The 22,251-nt window shown below is 37.2% G+C and overlaps 1 protein-coding gene across 6 annotated transcripts in view; it reads right to left on the bottom strand.

Annotated features, from left to right (window-relative positions):
- Positions 1 to 769: 769 nt before the first annotated feature.
- alg12 (ALG12 alpha-1,6-mannosyltransferase) overlaps positions 770 to 22,251 on the bottom strand; it is a 141,599-nt gene continuing 120,117 nt past the window's right edge. For 3 of the 6 annotated variants that reach the window (XM_062064571.1, XM_062064570.1, XM_062064572.1), the window contains 8 exons: positions 15,318 to 15,450; positions 12,335 to 12,508; positions 12,074 to 12,268; positions 10,651 to 10,759; positions 10,352 to 10,573; positions 3,728 to 3,897; positions 3,588 to 3,663; positions 770 to 3,501 (listed from right to left, as the gene is read on the bottom strand). In XM_062064571.1, coding sequence (XP_061920555.1) covers positions 3,255 to 3,501; positions 3,588 to 3,663; positions 3,728 to 3,897; positions 10,352 to 10,573; positions 10,651 to 10,759; positions 12,074 to 12,268; positions 12,335 to 12,508; positions 15,318 to 15,321 — 1,197 coding nt within the window. In that variant the 5' untranslated portion in view covers positions 15,322 to 15,450 and the 3' untranslated portion in view covers positions 770 to 3,254. Of the gene's footprint in view, positions 3,502 to 3,587; positions 3,680 to 3,727; positions 3,898 to 10,351; positions 10,577 to 10,650; positions 10,760 to 12,073; positions 12,269 to 12,334; positions 12,509 to 15,317; positions 15,451 to 21,840; positions 22,042 to 22,251 lie in introns of those variants that run through there. The other 3 variants (XM_062064567.1, XM_062064568.1, XM_062064569.1) reach the window with 3 other exon arrangements.

Genomic DNA, 22,251 nt, shown 5'->3' with positions numbered 1-22,251 from the left:
ATCGGGGGTATCAAACTTGTTTTTGAGGGCCACGTCACAGTTATGGCTGCCCGTAACGGCAAATAATATGAATTTGCCCATGCATTTGATTTATTTTCTTTTTTTAATGTACACTCATGTAAAAACAAACTAGATCTTACAATAAGTCTGGCAACTGAGTCACCAGAAAGGTACCTTTAAAATATACAGTTTTCTAACGGGGTGGAAAAAAAGTACCACTGTTTTTCTATGGAAAAAACTGGCAGCTTATAGTCTCCAGAATTTTACTGTAAAATGTAGTTTATTTAAAAAAAAAAAAATCAATACCACTTTCTAAAAATTATGGCCACTGAAGCGCTAAACGCGGTACCGTTTTCTTCATTTACAGTAATACACCATGAAAAACAACAACCGTAGATTTTACGATAAAATGGCAGCTCAGTCGACAAGAATTTTACCGTAAAAGTATTTGTTTTTTCAATTTGCAGTAACATGTTGTACAAACCACTGTGACTTTACATGGAGATTAAGCTGAACGTTTTTATTCCGTAAAAAATATTACAGTAAAGTTCTGATGACTGAGTTCAGGTTTTTTTGCTGAAAAATCTACAGAAAAAAACACGTCAGTTTTACAATGTACAATTATTATTTTGGGTATTTTAAAATGTTTACAAAAATTTGTTTGGGCAGTATGATAATATATATGTTGCAACATAATATATTAAAGTTGAAAAGGTATGGAATGTCATGCAATACATATTTTTCCCTGTGAAAATGGAAAGAACACAAATTTAGTAAGAAAATATAAAGTACTTTATTGAAGCATATATTTTCAGGCCATATAAAATGATGGGGCGGGCCAGTTCTGGTCCTCGGGCCTTGAGTTTGACATCTGGTGCGGAAAATAATAATTCCATCTTAATTTTGTGTAAAATTTGAATATGCATGTCCATCAATGCTAAAAAGAAGATACTTAAGTAATGTATTCTAATGCCTAATTTGATTATTTTAAGAACATACTTTTTCTTCATCAGATTGACTGTAAACTGGCCTTTACAAAAGTACCTTATAGGAGTTGTTTGCAATCTTTACGCGGATGCCTAGAGGGCGCTAACGTGCCGTAAGCATATCCTGCCCTTTTACGCTGAAACTGTGCTCATGACAGACCTGCCGCGGTGCAAGAGTACATGTGCACTTTTGCCCTACATGAGAAAAGTGGCCTTTTTTATTAATTCATTCATTTGAAAATGGCATCATCAAAAAGGTAATAACGATGTTTGAGGAATCCGGTAATTGGTACTAAATTAACCACAACATTAGTGCCATTGAAAGCATTACTACGCTAATGGCCCGATGTTTCCTAAACAAAATAGGAAAAAAAAATCAAAGGCTCGTCCAAACTGACGTTTGTCGTGTTTAATGAAGAGATTGAGAGGGGACATAACTGTCAATATTTACATTTCAATCCAAGGAAAATTAAGTAAGGAACTTAAATAAGGGGTTTTAATTAGAAATGCGTTAAAATGTAATATCGGAAATTATCGGTATCGTTTTTTTTATTATCAGTATCGTGTGTTTTTTTGTTGTTTTTTTATTAAATTAACATAAAAAACACAAGATACACTTACAATTAGTGCACCAACCCAAAAAACCTCCCTCCCCCATTTACACTCATTCACACAAAAGGGTTGTTTCTTTCTGTTATTAATATTCTGGTTCCTACATTATATATCAATATATATCAATACAGTCTGCAAGGGATACAGTCCGTAAGCACACATGATTGTGCGTGCTGCTGGTCCACTAATAATACTAACCTTTAACAGTTAATTTTACACATTTTCATTAATTACTAGTTTCTATGTAATTGTTTTTATATTGTTTTACTTTCTTTTTTATTCAAGAAAATGTTTTTAATTTATTTATCTTATTTGATTCATTTTTTTTAAAAGTACCTTATCTTCACCATACCTGGTTGTCAAAATTAGGCATAATAATGTGTTAATTCCACGACTGTATATATCGGTTGATAGCGGTATCAGTAATTAAAGAGTTGGACAATATCGGCATATCGGATATCGGCAAAAAGCCATTATCGGACATCCCTAGTTTTAATTTTCATAAGTGGCTGTTAAATCGGTTAAAAAAAACAAAAAGATTCCCAAATTAGGGCTCAAACCCACCACCAACAAGCGTGATAACCGCTGAGCTATCTAATCTGACGGGCGTGCAAAGTATTTAACGAGAGTTTTGTTAAAAAAAATGCCACAAGTTTGTTAAAATCCTAATTATTGTGAGGAAAAATGGATCTTAAGTTGTGCTACGCCACAAATATACATTAGATTTACAAGGTGAAATTAATATGATGTCAATCTTTTTATTGAGGGCCACATCACAGTTATGGCTGCCCTCAGAGGGCCACTTGTATATGAATTTGCCAATGCATTTGATTATATTGCATATGTAGCTCTGGAGAGGGAAGTCTGGGGGTCTCTGCTGGAGCTTTTGTCCCCGCGACCCGATTCCGGATAAGCGGTTGAAGATGGATGGATGCATTTGATTATATATATATTTTTTAAGTACACTGTTAAATTTTTTTGTAGATTTTACATTAAAAGTCACTAGAATTTTACGGTATAAACTAACCTTTGCACAATATTCAACAATATTCCACCTGTATATATTATAACAACATAACTATATTTTTTTAATTTTAAATTGATTAAAAAAAAATAAAAATCAATTTAGATTAGGGATGAATAAGAATCTTGATTTGGATGTGAATCTATTTTTTGGTGCACTTACAAGTGACCCTTTCAAACGCAATAAACATATTTTTCATGGGTGTATTATTTTCTAGCATTTGTTATTGGAAGTGAATAAATCAATTATCCTAAATAGGTAATCAAACATAAAAATAAATGGACTCTTAAAAGTTGTTAGGAAAAATTGCACATCATGAAATATCAGTATATTATTATTCTAGTTTTGTTCCCAAATTTGAAAAACTGGGTCGGGTGGTTTGTTTTGTTGCCAATTGCAATTGTGTGATATTGTATTTAATGCCCTTTAAGGCCTTCATTTTTACAAAATTAATTTAATGACCTGCGAAAACCCTTTTTTTTTTATTGGATAAAATGGAGTGATAGTGAAAAATATAGACATTTTAAATGTATACACTGGTTTATATGTTCTGTTAAACCACTAATAGTAACACAAACTAGCCGGCGATGATCTTGTTATATTTTTTGGTTTGCAAGTTGCAAACAGCCCATTTAATTCGACAACTCGGCCTCGTTGAACGTGATCCTCTGCATGAGCACGCTTTTCCTCCCCAGTCTCACCCCGAAAGGAGGGAAACTAAACATGTCGAGAACGATTCTGCTGTAGCCTTCGATAAATACCAGAGGTCTGTGGGTGTTTTGGAGCATTTCAATCTTTGTGGCGTTGGCCTCCATCAGTAGGTGTGAGAACATTTTCATTTCAGGACTTGCAGGGTTCAAATCCTCCCGCTTGTCATATCTGCAAAGAACAGACTGACGGTATTAAAACATATAAAGTCTGACACTTGTTAAAAATACGCACCAAAAAAAAATAAAAAGGCTGACCTCCAGTGTGGATGCTCCTCCATGAAGCGAGATGTTCCAGTTTGAGCAGCGTATGTGTCGATGTGAACAGATACGTCTGAAAAGACGGCGTGCTTTTTGGGAGCTCACACAATAATAGTTGACATGTCAGTCGAACCTACCTGCTGTGGCGGGCAACAGCCGGTGTAGCTGCTGCATTCCTCGGCCCCCTGGGTAATTGTGGTGGGAAATGTAGAGACACATACTGGAGTAGGCGGCGTTCATCAATAGATGACCCATCACCACAGCTGATCCAAGTTTATACATCCAGGATTTGTTGTAGTTGCACAAACTAAAGAAGGCATACAAAACATCATACATTGCTATAATCCTCAATAAAAGCGGACATTTTTAAGGGACTATGACAGGGGTCGGCAACCCGCGGCTCTTTGGCGCCGCCCTAGTGGCTCTCTGGAGCTTTTTCAAAAATGTATGAAAAATGGAAAAAGATGAGCGGAAAAATATATATTTTTTTGTTGTAATATGGTTTCTGTAGGAGGACAAACATGACACAAACCTCCCTAATTGTTATAAAGCACACTGTTTGTATTAAACATGCTTCACTGATTCGAGTATTTGGCGAGCGCCGTTTTGTCCTACTAATTTTGGCGGTCCTTGAACTCACCTTAGCTTGTTTACATGTATAGCTTTCTCCGACTTTCTAGGACGTGTCTTATCCCACTTCTTTTTCTGTCTCATTTTGTCCACCAAACTTTTAACGTTGTGCGTGAATGCACAAAGGTGAGTTTTGTTGATGTTATTGACTTGTGTGGAGTGCTAATCGGACATATTTGGTCACTGAATGACTGCAAGCTAATCGATGCCAACATGCTATTTAGGCTAGCTATATGTACATATTGCCTCATTATGCCTCATTTGTAGCTATATTTGAGCTCATCTAGTTTCCTTTAAGTCCTCTTAATTCAATTGATATCTCATGACACAGTGAGACACACAATCTGTATGTAATGTGGCTTTTAATTTTTTGCGGCTCCAGACAGATTTGTTTTTGTATTTTTGGTCCCAATATGGCTCTTTCAACATTTTGGGTTGCCGACCCCTGGACTATGATGACTCCTCTTTTCGGACATACACTACCGTTCAAAAGTTTGGGGTCACCCAAACAATTTTGTGGAATAGCCTTCATTTCTAAGAACAAGAATAGACTGTCGAGTTTCAGATGAAAGTTCTCTTTCTGGCCATTTTGAGCGTTTAATTGACCCCACAAATGTGATGCTCCACAAACTCAATCTGCTCAAAGGAAGGTCAGTTTTGTAGCTTCTGTAATGAGCTAAACTGTTTTCAGATGTGTGAACATGATTGCACAAGGGTTTTCTAATCATCAATTAGCCTTCTGAGCCAATGAGCAAACACATTGTACCATTAGAACACTGGAGTGATAGTTGCTGGAAATGGGCCTCTATACACCTATGTAGATATTGCACCAAAAACCAGACATTTGCAGCTAGAATAGTCATTTACCACATTAGCAATGTATAGAGTGTATTTCTTTAAAGTTAAGACTAGTTTAAAGTTATCTTCATTGAAAAATAAGGACATTTCAATGTGACCCCAAACTTTTGAACGGTAGTGTATAACTTATGTTGGCGAGATCAGTGGTTCTCAAACTGTTTTCACAAAGTACCACCTCAGAACGCACTTGGTTCTCAAAGTACCACCAAAATGAAAATACAGTGGCGTAGTAGCCAGGTTTAATTTAACAAGTATATTTATCATATTTTTCGGAGTATAAGTCGCACCTGCCGAAAATGCATAATAAAGAAGGAAAAAAACATATAAGTCGCACTTGGAGCCCGGCCAAATTATGAACAGTTTGATACGGTAATCTTTTTGGCCACTGTAACATTACATGCAGTTTGAACAGTAACACTGTGTTTGAATAGAGGAAGATACAGCTCTGTAACCAGACTCTCGCCAGATCCTTGTAGTTCGCTGAGCTCCACACAAGGATCTGGGCTCGAGGGCCATGCAAACTCCTTCAAGATAGCAAAAAATAAGGAACCAATCAGGATTTCATAGATGTGACGTAGCGTCGAAGCGACTGATTCAAACAACAATGGCGGCACGCAGCGAGGAGTCGTGTGCTGACACTGATTCTGCTATTGCAACTGTTTTGTCGAATCTATCGAATATTAATTCAGTAGTTTAGGAGCTGGGGGAGCAGTAGGTGTCGGGGGATGGGGACACAATTTTGATGGAGTCGGCACCCTGTCCCGTTTATGTGCGACAGACACCTTTGCACTCTCTGATGTCGCAGTCGCCGAAGGAGATGACCGTTCAGAACTCGGTTCCTCTTCAGTTTTTTGCCATCTTTTAAAAAGTGGACAGAGTGTCTTCCAGTTTCCCTATCAAGCGAAAGCACCGGAAGCATATTCGACACGGCCTCTCCCGAACGTTCAACAATTTCAAACAGAGTTCTGTTAGACCAGGGGTCGGCAACCCAAAATGTTGAAAGAGCCATATTGGACCAAAAATACAAAAACAAATCTGTCTGGGGCCGCAAAAAATTAAAAGCCATATTACATACAGATAGTGTGTCATGAGATATAAATTGAATTAAGAGGACTTAAAGGAAACTAAATGAGCTCAAATATAGCTACAAACGAGGCATAATGATGCAATATGTACATATAGCTAGCCTAAATAGCATGTTAGCATCGATTAGCTTGCAGTCATGCAGTGACCAAATATGTCTGACTAGCACTCCACACAAGTCAATAATATCAACAAAACTCACCTTTGTGCATTCACGCACAACGTTAAAAGTGTGGTGGACAAAATGAGACAGAAAAAGAAGTGGCATAAAACACGTCCTAGAAAGTCGGAGAAAGTTATACTTGTAAACAAACTACGGTGAGTTCAAGGACTGCCAAAATTAGTAGGACAAAACGGCGCTCGCCAAATACTGGAATCAGTGAAGCATGTTTAATATAAACAGTGTGCTTTATAACAATTAGGGAGGTTTGTGTCATGTTTGTCCTCCTACAGAAACCATATTAAAACAAAAACTTTTTTTTTTCCTCATCTTTTTCCATTTTTCATACATTTTTAAAAAAGCTCCTGAGAGCCACTAGGGCGGCTCTAGAGCCGCGGGTTGCCGACCCCTGTGCATGTCCATGCTTTTTTTCCGTTGGCGACTTTGTAAAATATTTTTTTGCTGTTCCCAATGAAGTCTTTTATTTGCATATTTTCTTTGCACAACTGACATCGATCGTCTGCTGACATTGTTGCGTTGTTTCAGTAAAAGTTCTCTAACTTTTCACTCTGTCGTTATTAGAGATGTCCGATAATATCGGCCTGCCGATATTATCGGCCGATAAATGCTTTAAAATGTAATATCGGAAATTATCGGTATTGTTTTTTTTATTATCTGTATCATTTTTATTTTTATTAAATCAACATAAAAAACACAAGATGCACTTACAATTAGTGCACCAACCCCAATAAGCTTCCTCACCCATTTACACTAATTCACACTCATTCACACAAAAGGGTTGTTTCTTTCTGTTATTAATATTCTGCTTCCTACATTATATATCAATATATATTAGGGATGTCTGATAATGGCTTTTTGCCAATATCCGATATTGTCCAACTCTTTAATTACCGATACCGATATCAACCGATACCGATATCAACCGATATATACAGTCGTGGAATTAACACATTATTATGTCTAATTTGGACAACCAGGTATGGTGAAGATAAGGTACTTTTAAAAAAAATAAAATAAATAAAATAAGATAAATAAATTAAAAACATTTTCTTGAATAAAAAAGAAAGTACTTTTTAGTAGAGTAGGCAAGTGTACCGAATGTTGTGATCGATGAATTTATCGATTAATTTATATCATGTTTAAGAATGTTTTTTTTTAGCAATGTTTGTCTCAATATATATATATTCAACAGTGTATTAGGGATGGGCGATGTGGCTTAAAATCTATATTGTGATATATATTAAGGCATCCGGGATAACGATTTATATCACAATATATTATTTGCCTTGTAAGTGATTTAAGAAGCATTTCAAAATGGATTACAAAGGCTTCTAATATGGCTGCTGACATATGCAGTAACATTTTACCAGTACACCCAGTTGTATTAATTTGTCAAAATGATTATTAATATACTTCTTAATTTACTGTTAACTTCATCTTCTTTTACCTTTTATTTAATTATTTAGTATTACCTTATTTTACCTTCTATTTACCTTTTTCCCCACATTCTTTTTTCACCTTTAATCAGTGTTGGGTTAGTTACTGAAAACCAGTAACTAGTTACAGTTACTAGTTACTTTATTTCAAAAGTAACTCAGTTACTAACTCAGTTACTTACACCAAAAAGTAATGCGTTACAGTGAAAAGTAACTATTTAGTTACTTCTTTTTTTAAAGCTCCCATTAATGCCCTTTTAGCCTTCATTTCAGTACTGTTATTGCACCGGAGAATAATACAATGTGTTGATCAACTTGACATGCATTTGCATCACTGAACTCTGCTAAGCAATGTGCTCTACATACAACACACAAAGACAAAGATATGTTTCAAAGGGCCAACTTATTTCAGGCCAGAACAAATTGACAAAACTATTTTAAATAGCTGCAACATAACATACATAAGTAACAAACAGCATAATAACAACATAGCTGTAAACCAAATACGTACTTTAACTTTATTTTTACATACCAAAGCCTAACCAGGCGTTTTTTCTCTCAAGGAATTCTGAAATAAAATCATGTCTGAAGCCCAGGGGCCGTACTTATCAAGCTTCTTAGAGTGCCATTTTACACTTAAGTCCTGAGAATTTGCGAAATTTAGTCCTATTCTCAAACTTAAGAATAAAAGCTTTTTATCAACGTTCTTAAGTCTAAGAATCACTCCTACTCTCCACGATATTTAAGAGACCTTCAGAGGTGTCTTAAGTGGTTAGGAGTTGCCAGCAGGGGATGGCACTGAGGCGAGAGAGACGTGCGCGAACGTTCAGGGAACGGAACAATGCTTTATTTTTTTTTGAAGACGAGCAGCTGATCAAACGGTATCGTTTAGACAGAGCGGATATTATTTTTGTCACAGATTTAATACTTTGCGATTCCTTGTTGATTTCGGCATGTGTCTGCAGTGGGCTAGTATATATAGAGCCACCCACACCAGTTTCAAATTAGTTGCCTAATTAATGAATTGGAAAGAAAATGTTATGACAGTAGCGTATGTGTGTGGCCGTGAGGTGAGTGACGTCAGTGAGTGTGTGGGCGAGAGAAGAGAGGGAGCGGTGGCGTGAGTGCCGGCGGGGACTAGTTTGTTTTGTATTATTTTGTAGTTTATTGTCAAAATATACACTCCCATTGTCCACTTAAATATTTCCAAGATATTTCTTTATTCTTAGACAACGGATTCCCTTCCGTGATTGGTCATTTCTATGGACACAGAAATGACGTCACCTAAAATTCCGTTTACGGCACATAGTAATGTCGTAATTCAGCTCTGAGTGTGACACTTAAGATTCAGTCCTACACTTCGCTGAAAGTGTGAGTAAGACGCTTGATAACTAACTTTTAAGTGCAGCTTTCAGCGAAGAATTTATTTACTCTTAAGTCAACTCTTAGCAGACTTCTTAGGAGTAATTCTAAGAAGCTTGATAAGTACGGCCCCTGGCCCACTAGGATCCCTCTTTATGTTTGTGAACTTTATTTTTTATACACTTAAAGTGATGTGATAATCAAACACTCTAGAAGTCTAGAAATAAAGAGTATACAAGAGAATTGACAGAGTGTGTGTACTATAATTGATAATAACGTTGATTTTGATTCAATATTATGTTTTGAGCAATGACAGTTTGAAAGAAAAAAAAACAGCTTTGTTTTATTAGTCAACATTGTAACGTTTTCTAAATTACATTTCACCTTTAAGCTTTTTTATTTCACTTTTGTTATGTTTTTGTTTATTCTAATAGTATTTTTAGAAAGTGCTGTGGGCCTTTAAAACATTAGCTGTGGGCTGCAAATGGCACACTTTTGACACCCCTGCTATAGATAATAAAAAATTCAATCTGATAAATCTATCGATAAAAAGCTGAGCCTGGCGATGCATGCGTGTTAACAACTCTCTCGCTCTCTCCGCCCCTCCCTCACCAATGCTGCTGCGCGCACCCCTCCCTCTCTCCCTCCCTTTCCCACACTCAGACACACACACAGCGCGGCTCCTCCGTGTGACACAAGAGATTCAGAAGAACGACACCGTAGCGCTGCCACAAAACACACTCAGATCTTCTGTTTCAAGCCAATACTACATAAAAAGTAACGTAAAATAACGCAGTAACGCATCATGTAGTAACGGTAACTGAGTTACTGAATATGAAAAATAACGCGTTAGATTACTAGTTACCGCCGAAACTAACGGCGTTACAGTAATTGTAACGCGTTAGTCCCAACACTGCCTTTAATTCACTTCTATTACTTTCTTTTTTACCTTATTTTACCTTCTATTTACCTTTTACCGTTGTTTACCTTATATTCAACTTGTTTTACCTTCTTTGATGCAGTACAGATTTTTATAAATTTGTATTGGTTACATTCATTAAATGATAAATCAAAGCAACAGAATATAAATCTAAGCTTTTTTTCCGAATCTGGTTAATCGATGAATCTTTGCAGCCCGACTACAAGCACAGCAAATAAAAACAATCACAGGCATTTTAGTCATAAGCTAATGTTTTTACAAGTGGACTTACATAAAGGAGCATCCTCGGGAAGCCACCAAATTGAAGACAGGGAAAGTATAGAGGATAAAGCGCAGCTCTTTATGTGGCAACAGCGAGTAGACGAGGATAAAGGCGACAGTGGGCAGCAGCAGGACCCTCATCCTCCGATCCAGGAGGCCGAGCGGGACGAACAGCAGCGTGTATCCGGAGGCACGGGGTAATGCGGAGTAGAAATACCAGAGAAAGGGGGAGGTTTACTGAAAAGCAAGTCAAGGACGTATTGAGGGATTGGGAATTTACAAAAACATGTAACAATTAGTGTCTTAAAGGATATTCCCCAGTTGGAACTTTTGTTGAGAAAGACATTGAACCATAAAACTGCACCTTCTGGCCACAAAAGTTTCCTCCAAAGGAAAGTGTCAATGGCCACTGTTAGAGCTGCAAAACACACAAAAATTAAAAGTGGTGTACTCCAAATATATCAACTATGTTACTCACTTACTTACGAGTGGTGTTTTCATATATATATATATATATATATATATATATATATATATATATATATATATATATATATATATATACATACACGTGCATATATGTATACATATATATATATATATACATACACGTGCATATATATATATATATATATATATATATATATATATATATACACACATGTGTGTGTATATATATATATATATATATATATATATATACACACACATGTATATATATATATATATATACGTGTATATATATATATATATACACATGTGCATATATATATATATATACACATGTATATATATATACACGTGTATATATATATATATATATATATACACACACACACACATACAGTATATACATACATATATACAGTATGTATACATATAAACATACACACATGTATTATACATCTATATAAAATCATACATACACACATATATATAAAGTATATACACATGCGCACATGCATATATATACAGTATATACACATGCGCACACACATATTTTTAACTGTTTATGTTTTGTCTAAAAAAAGGGTTCAAAATATATATAGACATGCATATATTCAGACATACATACGTTTTTTAATGTATTTTTTGTGTAAAAAAAAAAAGGTAAAATATATACCGGTATATATATATATATATATATATATATATATATATATATATATATATATATATATATATATATATATATATATATATATATATATATATATATATATATATATATATAAATTCCCCCTTTTTTTATACTTTGTTATGATTATTATAATTTTTTTATATCAAGGACACAATTACTGGCAGCAGTTATAAGATTTGGATCCGAATATTTTAAATGACACCAGTAATACTCTATTTGTGCTAATTATATGAAATATTGACTGTTTTTTTTTTTTTCTGTATTTTTATCGTAAACATTCCATTAATTAGCATATCCTTGTGCTTTGCCAGTGACATTGCCATTTAGAATTTTGCCTCACTTAAAAAACTTAGCAAAAGAGCATATTAACAATACAATAAACACACACAAATAAGTAAGAATAAAATGAATATATGTACTTAAAAAGTATGAATACAACTAGGAATAAAAATGGCAAATACTGCATCTGTGTGTGCATAAAAACAGATCCCAATCGAACGGCTCGCAACTACGAATCGGTTCTTACCGTTCACTTAAAGAGTCGTTCAAAAGAGTGCAGTCGTTTGCGAACGTCACATCTCTATCACTTACCTAATGACAGCAATCCAGCAGGAACAGCGTAGCGGAGAAGTGGTAAGAAAGCCAGTTTCCTACTCTGGAGCGACATTAGCAACATGAGACCCAGGAAGATGCAGAGCTCACTCCGGAACACGATGATGACGAAGGCAGAGGAGACGATAAAGCTGCCGTATTTTTGAGCCATCCAAGACGTGAATGCGATTAGAGCTTGGAAGACAAAATGAAGAGTGTGTTTAAAAAGAAGACCCATATAATGTCTCGAATGTGTCTTACCTAGCGGTAACGCAAAAACATTAGGAAGTGTCCTGGTGCTGTAGAACATCAGGTGGAACTGCGACGCGCACGTCAGGCAGAAAAGGATCGCCACCGTCGAGCCGAACTGCCTCCTCGCTTCCCGCTGCAAATGCCATAACGCACCGATGACGAACACTCCCAGGGCGGCTCGGACTGAACACAACAAATAAGGGACATCGGATTTTAGCATTCGGTTGTGACGACTCGGGGAGATTTTACCACACTTTTGTGAAGAGCTTGCGATAGAAATGTCAGAAATTAACAACACTGCAAAACATTGTGAAACTGCTGTCATATTTTATTTTGTAGGGGTGTCCTGATTCGATTTCAGCCCCCCCCCCAAAAAACAAGTATAGAATGATATTGGCTTGCGTGTAAAATGTCGAATACTGGCAGGTTTACAGCGTGTTTACGTGTGCAAGTTAACATCTAAATGTCCTCCAATGAGCACACAAGGTTGGTCTTTTCTCCTGTTTTAGTCATTTACAAAAAGGTAAACATGCTAGGCTATAGCCTACTAAGAGCTAGCAGCTACACAACAGCGAAGCAAACAATAGCACACATATTTAGACATGTGTAATAAGTGTCCTTAATTGAACAATATTGCATTCTAAAACAGCACATTTGTCAATATTAAAGTATCAAATTATTTTAGTTGCATATCACTTGCAAATATAAAGTATCCAAAACAGAAGCGTATTACAAAGTACCCAGTAACAAACGTGTTCGCATCATTCAACACAGTGTCATGAGCATAGTTTAATAAATTACTGTGACCACTTGGTGTCGCCAATTAACAAATTACCACTCCACCCCAAACGAAGAATGGTTGATTTTCTATTGTTTCCGGAGTGATTTCACTTGTTCAAGCCTTTTCTAGCATTCCACACTACATAATAATAAAAGGATGTACTATTATCCAATACACAAGGCTCCAATATTCTAAATATAAGTGAAAAAGTTGTATCGAGACGCAGCTAATGTATGTAAAGTGGTACCTCAATTGGTTCTGTCTAATAACTCAAAACAGCCATTGAAATTAATTAAAATCAACAACACAATTTTTTTAAAAGAAAAACTAACTTTTAGGTAAGAAATACAGTATTGAAAACAATACAGTAGAATGTACTACAAACAACTTCAGTAGTATAATAATCCACAGTCGGGATATTTAACTAAATTGTTTGGGGGCCAGGTTCCCAAAAATCTAAGGATCTTTGGGACCGGACTTCTTCCTTCAATATTATTATTTTTGCTTTATATTCCTGAAAGTCTGCAGTGGACATTTGATTTATATTTATCATAATTACAAAATTCAGAAAAAAAGCCCTTTTTTTATGTTGGGATTTTTTGGGGGGGGGAGTTGTGTTTTTTCTATTTTTCTTTTTTTTTTAGGGGGGCGTTGACTTGTTTTCACCTGTTTTTCTGTTTTGACTGGGCCTGATGAGGGTGCGGGGCCAAGAGCCACACCTGAGACCAATTAACCAGAGCGCTGCCTTTGTTTAGCACAGATCGTTACTTGGTTTTCTGACCTACTGGTTGTTGCCTTCTTGGTTTTTGCAAGTATTATTAGTTGTCTTGTGACTACTTGCTCCATCCTCTGTTGGGTTTCTAGTCTTTTAGCCCCATGAAGCTTTGAGACGTTCCTTTAAATTGTGAGAAACTTCTGGAGAGCGGACTTCTACAGCAGTGGTTCTCAAACTGCAGTACGGACTCAGTCTAGTTTGTAAAAAAAATAATGCAGATGGTTCTAAAATTTGGCTGACTGCAGCAAGCCACCTCACCGAGAGATCCGACTAGCTCCATTATTAAAGGGTACTTATTTTCCAGTTTTGCACACATTTCTATGACTTTAATGAATGTGATGGGAATTAATGTATTGTTACAAATGCACTGTTTTTAAATTTAGCAAGTGAAAAACACGTATTTAGTGAAACGAAAATAAATTTGTAGAACTGCATCGATATACATAAATTAAAGATGCATCAATAATCGATTTTTAATGGAATCGTGAGGTGGCCAAAGATTCCCACCTCTAGTCAATAGCGCCATAAATAAATAGAAAAACATACAGTTAGTACATGTGATTGATATTGGTATCGGCCGATCTCTCTCATGGACGATCGGAATCAGCCGCCTAAATCCCTGGTACTTCCATATTGGATATCATACACACATAACGAGGGGATGATGGATCAACTTTCTATTTAATAACAAAGTCAAAACAACTAGCGGAACAGTCCTCATTTTCAGCCGCCCTGCCGACACGCACACGGTCACTTGCCCTTTGGTGCACTCAGTTTGAAATCACAAAACCCCTTAGCATTAACAGCCAGGTCGCTACAATGATTAGGAATAAAAAAATAAAATTACCTTATCTGTTAATATATATATATATTCATGTTTGGTCTTTGGTTCTAACATCCAAAAGTCCGTACAATGGTGGGCGTGTGTGTAATTTGAGGTTTCATTATACTTAATTCATTGACTATCATCCTCTACTTCTCCAATACACTCACTTTCTCTGCACCAATGGTTGAAGAAGAGTTATGTCGATTTCTGGCTATAAGAATGTGCTAGCAAATAAGACCGGATGTTTTGAGTTGATCTTACGGGTTCACTCTGATATTTACGATGCCAAATAGCAGTGGAGAGGCTCCCAACTAAAATGTTGCTCGCAACTTAATGGCGTGACAAAAAGCCGACAGACAACTCGTACCTCAAAATACTCGTACGTTGGGGCAATCGTGAGTCACTGTACTTCTTTTATGATCTGAAGACACGGACAAACGCAAAGTGTCTGTGAATTTTGGGTGTGGCTAATATGGCTCTCTGTCCTTCTCTGCTGTCTGTCCCTACGCTGAACACCTGAAAATGAAAAGTCCCACAATGCCAAAGGACTGCGCTTACAACAAGCAAGCAGTAAACCGTGTAAAAAGGTGCCTGCGTCTACGGATTTTACCCATAAGCTGGCTGTAGAATTTGGGTATGTCCAGCAGAGACGACAGTAAGACTACGGGGGAGCAGAGGGTGGAGACAAAGAGGGGGCCGATGAAGGTTCGGGGCACCACACCAGGGAACTCATGATGGTCAAACTGAAAGACATGAATGCAATACAGGGTTAACAGAATACCTTACAGTACAGGTGTGAAACTCAAGCCCACCATTCTTTTAACGTGGCCCGCCACATCATTTTATGCGGTTCGTTATGTCATTTCATGCGGTCTTCTACATTATTTTGTAGCCCGCCACATCATTTTGTGTGGTTTGTCACATCATTTTATGTGGCCTACAATATCATATAAGTGGCCCGCCACATCATTTTATGTGATCCGCCATGTAATTTCATGCGGTCTTCTACATTATTTTGTAGCCCGCCACATCATTTTGTGTGGTTTGTCACAGCATTTTATGTGGCCTACCATATCATTTAAGTGGCCCGCCACATCATTTTATGTGATCCGCCATGTAATTTCATGCGGTCTTCTACATTATTTTGTAGCCCGCCACATCATTTTGTGTGGTTTGTCACATCATTTTATGTGGCCTACCATATCATTTAAGTGGCCCGCCACATCATTTTATGTGATCCGCCATGTAATTTCATGCGGTCTTCTACATTATTTTGTAGCCCGCCACATCATTTTGTGTGGTTTGTCACAGCATTTTATGTGGCCTACCATATCATTTAAGTGGCCCGCCACATCATTTTATGTGATCCGCCATGTAATTTCATGCGGTCTTCTACATTATTTTGTAGCCCGCCACATCATTTTGTGTGGTTTGTCACATCATTTTATGTGGCCTACCATACCATTTAAGTGGCCCGCCACATCATTTTATGTGATCCGCCATGTAATTTCATGCGGTCTTCTACATTATTTTGTAGCCCGCCACATCATTTTGTGTGGTTTGTCTTATCATTTTATGTGGCCTACCACATCATTTAAGTGGCCCGCCACATCATTTTATGTGATCCGCCATTTAATTTCATGCGGTCTTCTACATTATTTTGTAGCCCGCCACATCATTTTGTGTGGTTTGTCACATCATTTTATGTGGCCTACCATATCATTTAAGTGGCCCGCCACATCATTTTATGTGATCCGCCACATCATTTTATGTGATCCGCCATGTAATTTCATGCGGTCTTCTACATTATTTTGTAGCCCGCCACATCATTTTGTGTGGTTTGTCACATCATTTTATGTGGCCTACCATATCATTAAAGTGGCCCGCCACATCATTTTATGTGATCCGCCATGTAATTTCATGCGGTCTTCTACATTATTTTGTAGCCCGCCACATCATTTTGTGTGGTTTGTCACAGCATTTTATGTGGCCTACCATATCATTTAAGTGGCCCGCCACATCATTTTATGTGATCCGCCATGTAATTTCATGCGGTCTTCTACATTATTTTGTAGCCCGCCACATCATTTTGTGTGGTTTGTCACATTATTTTATGTGGCCTACCATATCATTAAAGTGGCCCGCCACATCATTTTATGTGATCCGCCATGTCATTTCATGCGGTCTTCTACATTATTTTGTAGCCCGCCACATCATTTTGTGTGGTTTGTCACATCATTTTATGTGGCCTACCATATCATTTAATTGGCCCGCCACATCATTTTATGTGATCCGCCATGTAATTTCATGCGGTCTTCTACATTATTTTGTAGCCCGCCACATCATTTTGTGTGGTTTGTCACATCATTTTATGTGGCCTACCATATCATTTAAGTGGCCCGCCACATCATTTTATGTGATCCGCCATGTAATTTCATGCGGTCATCTACATTATTTTGTAGCCCGCCACATCATTTTGTGTGGTTTGTCACATCATTTTATGTGGCCTACCATATCATTTAAGGGGCCCGCCACATCATTTTATGTGATCCGCCATGTAATTTCATGCGGTCTTCTACATTATTTTGTAGCCCGCCACATCATTTTGTGTGGTTTGTCACATCATTTTATGTGGCCTACCATATCATTTAAGTGGCCCGCCACATCATTTTATGTGATCCGCCATGTAATTTCATGCGGTCTTCTACATTATTTTGTAGCCCGCCACATCATTTTGTGTGGTTTGTCACAGCATTTTATGTGGCCTACCATATCATTTAAGTGGCCCGCCACATCATTTTATGTGATCCGCCATGTAATTTCATGCGGTCTTCTACATTATTTTGTAGCCCGCCACATCATTTAGTGTATTCTACTATGTCATTTCATATAGTCTGCCACATTCTTTAAAGTGGCCCGCCCCATCATTATTGTGGTCCGTCATTTCATGTGGTCTCCTACATTATCTTATGTGGACCGCCACATCAATTTATGTACTTTTGGCTAAATGTACTGAAATGCATGCATACAGTATGTCCTACACTTTAATATTATCGGATCATGCAACAATACATTTGAGGAATTTTTGGTTTTCAAAAATAAATGCTTAAAATATTATCAACAACAGTATTACAAAGCAACTTATCCATCAATTTGTTCGTAAAACATAATTAAAAACAGTTGCCAATGCAAATTGTGCAACAAGGATATTATACGTTTATATTCATTAACTGTACGTTACAAGTGGTGTGGCCCTTAATAAAAACAAGTTTGACACACCTACCTTACAGTCAGTATTTATTAATATGGCTACTCCTTACTCTTCCAATATAGATTAGTGTGGTTAAAAACATGGCCAAATGCAGTACAAATTCACAAGAGGTAACTCAGGGTGCTCCAAAAAAATCGATTCACATCCAAATCGTGATTTTCATTTATTCCGATTGTAAATCGATTCCTAATTTTTGAGAATCGATTTAAGAGGTGTGTTTTTTTTTTTTTTTTTAGAATACATTTTTTGATCAGTTGTTTCACTTACAGTTTAGGTGACGTCACGCGAGTTCACTTCCTGTTGAATGGACGTCCGTCTGTTTTAACTTGACACTGTGGAGTTTATATTGATAAGACAGCACAGCCTTTGTGTTCAATGTGAATACTGTATCTTAGATGTTTAGACAGTAATGTGTTTGTACAGGTTTAGATCGGGGTATGACGTTTAATGGGGAAATACGTTAATTGTATTTTTTGAAATACGCTCGTTTTCATGTTAACATTTAAGATAGCTAGCAGGTTAACGATAGTCCTTCCGTAAGTTTATCAAGGTGCGGTTATCAATTACAATTTTATGATCAATTTAACTTGATATGGTAATACAGACCGTCGGGAGTTTTACAGCGGTTATCGTTATTACTGTTTATTTGCGTGTAGTACAAACGCTGCCAACAGTGACCGCTCTGCCTCTTGTAGCTTGTAACAACGCATGCATATGGAGGTTTTTGACACTGGACTTAATTTTTATTTATCGTTCAGTTAACTGACTTATCAAATATGGGTGTCCAAAGTGCAGCCCTACGCTATTTTATTTTTAACAACACACATCACAATTGTTAGCATTTTAATATTTGCATGCTAGCTTTTGTGCAGGTTTACACTTCAGCGTCAAATATTTTGTTACTTGACAAATGCTACCTGTTAGCATGCTAATGTTGGTATGCTGGCTTTTCAAGCTAATTTTTTATGTATACACCTCAGTCATATGTTGGTACTTTATGCATGCTAAGCATTTTTTACACATTTTTCAGATGTGCACCTCAGAGTCATATATTTTAGTACTAGATGCACGATACGGTTAGCATTTTAGCATGCTAGCATTCACTGTTGCGATCTGTTGTGGTGAAGAAGGAGCTGAGCCGGAAGGCAAAGCTCTCAATTTACAGGTCGATCTACGTTCCCATCCTCACCTATGGTCATGAGCTTTGGGTTATGACCGAAAGGACAAGATCACGGGTACAGGCGGCCGAAATTAGCTTCCTCCGCCGGGTGGCGGGGCTCTCCCTTAGAGATAGGGTGAGAAGCTCTGTCATCCGGGGGGAGCTCAAAGTAAAGCCGCTGCTCCTCCACATCGGGAGGAGCCAGATGAGGTGGTTCGGGCATCTGGTCAGGATGCCACCCGAACGCCTCCCTAGGGAGGTGTTTAGGGCACGTCTGACCAGTAGGAGGCCACGGGGAAGACCCAGGACACGTTGGGAAGATTATGTCTCCCGGCTGGCCTGGGAACGTCTCGGGTTCACCCGGGAGGATCTGGACGAAGTGGCTGGGGAGAGGGAAGTCTGGGCTTCCCTGCTTAAGCTGCTGCCCCCGCGACCCGACCTCGGATAAGCAGAAGAAGATGGATGGCCTTGGCTTTGTGAGAGTCTTGTGGGAATGGGCTCAGAGTGGAGGCCTGCATTGTCTCTTCCTCTCTCCCTTGTGTGTGTTTGCAGATCTCTCAGCTGCATCTGATTTGGGCCAATCATCTGCAAACGCCAGGACTCTGCTCGGCTTGAGTCTGCTTTGCTGTTGGCCGGAGCCTGCTCCACTCTTGTTTTGCACATTTATGTAAGCTTAGTTTTTTTGATTAGGATACTTTCTTCTAGTCAACCGTTGTACTCACTTTTGTTGTATTAAATATCCATGTGTGCACTTTTAACTTCAGTTTCAACGCCCCTTTGTTGTTGCGGCCCTGAGCCATCCACAAAAATACATACTTAAGGTTATGCGTGCATATCTTGTGCAATACTGCGTACATAGATACACTTATGTATGCTTTTATAGTGCAGTTTTCTATGCGTAAACACACCTGTTAATGCTAACTATATGTGCAATAATACCCGCACCTTAACCAGATCAAGGGAGACTTTTAAAGTTAAAGTACCAATGATTGTCACACACACACTAGGTGTGGTGAAATGTGTCCTGTGCATTTGACCCATCCCCTTTATCACCCCCTGGGAGGTGAGGGGAGCAGTGGGCAGCAGCAGTGCCACACCCAGGAATAATTGTTGGTGATTTAACCCCCAATTCCAACCCTTGATGCTGAGTGCCAAGCAGGGAGGTAATGGGTCCCATTTTTATAGTCTTTGGTATGACTCGGCCGGGGTTTGAACTCACAACCTACCGATCTCAGGGCGGACACTCTAACCCAGGGGTCACCAACGCGGTGCCCGCGGGCACCAGGTAGCCCGTATGGACCAGATGAGTAGCCCGCCGGCCTGTTGTAAAAATAGCTCAAATAGCAGCACTTACCAGTGAGCTGCCTCTATTTTTTAAATTGTATTTATTTACTAGCAAGCTGGTCTCGCTTTGCTCGACATTTTTAATTCTATGAGAGACAAAACTCAAATAGAATTTGAAAATCCAAGAAAATATTTTAAAGACTTGGTCTTCACTTGTTTAAATAAATTCATTCATTTTTTTATATTGCTTCTTATAACTTTCAGAAAGACAATTTTAGAGAAAAAATACAACCTTACAATGATTTTAGGATTTTTAAACACATATACCTTTTTACCTTTTAAATTCCTTCCTCTTCTTTCCTGACAATTTAAATCAATGTTCAAGTAAATTTATTTTTTTATTGTAAAGAATAATACATTTTAATTTAATTCTTCATTTTAGCTTCTGTTTTTTCGACGAAGAATATTTGTGAAATATTTCTTCAAACTTATTATGATTAAAATTTAAAAAAAATATTCTGGCAAATCTAGAAAATCTGTAGAATCAAATTTAAATCTTATTTCAAAGTCTTTTGAATTTCTTTTAAAATTTTTGTTCTGGAAAATCTAGAAGAAATAATGATTTGTCTTTGTTAGAAATATAGCTTGGTCCAATTTGTTATATATTCTAACAAAATGTAGATTGGATTTTAACCTATTTAAAACATGTCATCATAATTCTAAAATTAATCTTAATCAGGAAAAATTACTAATGATGTTCCATAAATTATTTTTTAAAGTTTTTCTCTTCTTTTTTTCGGTTGAATTTTAAAGAGTCGAAATTGAAGATAAACTATGTTTCAAAATTTAATTGTCATTTTTTTTCGTGTTTTCTCCTCTTTTAAACCGTTCAATTAAGTGTAAATATCATTAATTATTAATAATAACATAGAGTTAAGGGTAAATTGAGCAAATTGGCTATTTCTGGCAATTTATTTAAGTGTGTATCAAACTGGTAGCCCTTCGCATTAATCAGTACCCAAGAAGTAGCTCTTGGTTTCAAAAAGGTTGGTGACCCCTGCTCTAACCACTAGGCCACTTTTCACAAATTTGTTTTTAAAGCTGAGGTAACGCAGCAACCTATTGTTATATCTCTCCATTTTCTTATTTCTTTGATACTTAGCTTTTATGTACATCTGTATCTTTTTTTAATGGACCTCTGTGTATGTGCCATCAACTTGATGGGGGCTGCAGCTTGAAAGTAGCCCTTGCTGTTATGTCCATTGATGTGCATTGTCTCACAATATAAAGATGATACGGGTTTTTCCATGTGTAGTAACAGAAACAAAAATGAGCAAAGAAAACGCCAAAAAATAATGTCAGCAATGTTGTCAAGTGACTTGTTATCCTGCCTTCTCGACAACATTTGACGATGCTTACCTTGTCAAAGTCAAATCTGTGATATAGAAGATCATGGGCCGCTTGCAGGTTAAAGCTTTCTTCCACTTTTGTGAAGGGACATATAATTAAGTGTAAAAAAGCCACACATATAAGTAATAACAGCAGTGAAAGACACAAAACATTCCCCTTTACCGCCATGACAGCGGACGGATTGTTTCTACTTCCGGTACGGACCGGATATGAGCCGCCAACACGTGTATCGAGCCAACATTAAAATATTTTTAAATAGTTTAAATAAAATTGATATTTTTAATATAATAATTTATTTACACTGAGTTTTTGTGTTTTATTTGATCTTTTTAGATTTGCAACGCGTGGAAGAACCTTTTTTGTCCCGAGCGTGGCGGCAGGTGATTGGCTGTCAGTTTGATTGGCAGACAAAAAGAGCCA

This window comes from Entelurus aequoreus, linkage group LG12 (assembly GCF_033978785.1).
Source record: "Entelurus aequoreus isolate RoL-2023_Sb linkage group LG12, RoL_Eaeq_v1.1, whole genome shotgun sequence".
Taxonomy (NCBI): domain Eukaryota; kingdom Metazoa; phylum Chordata; class Actinopteri; order Syngnathiformes; family Syngnathidae; genus Entelurus; species Entelurus aequoreus.
This window is presented reverse-complemented; position numbering and strand designations above follow the sequence as displayed.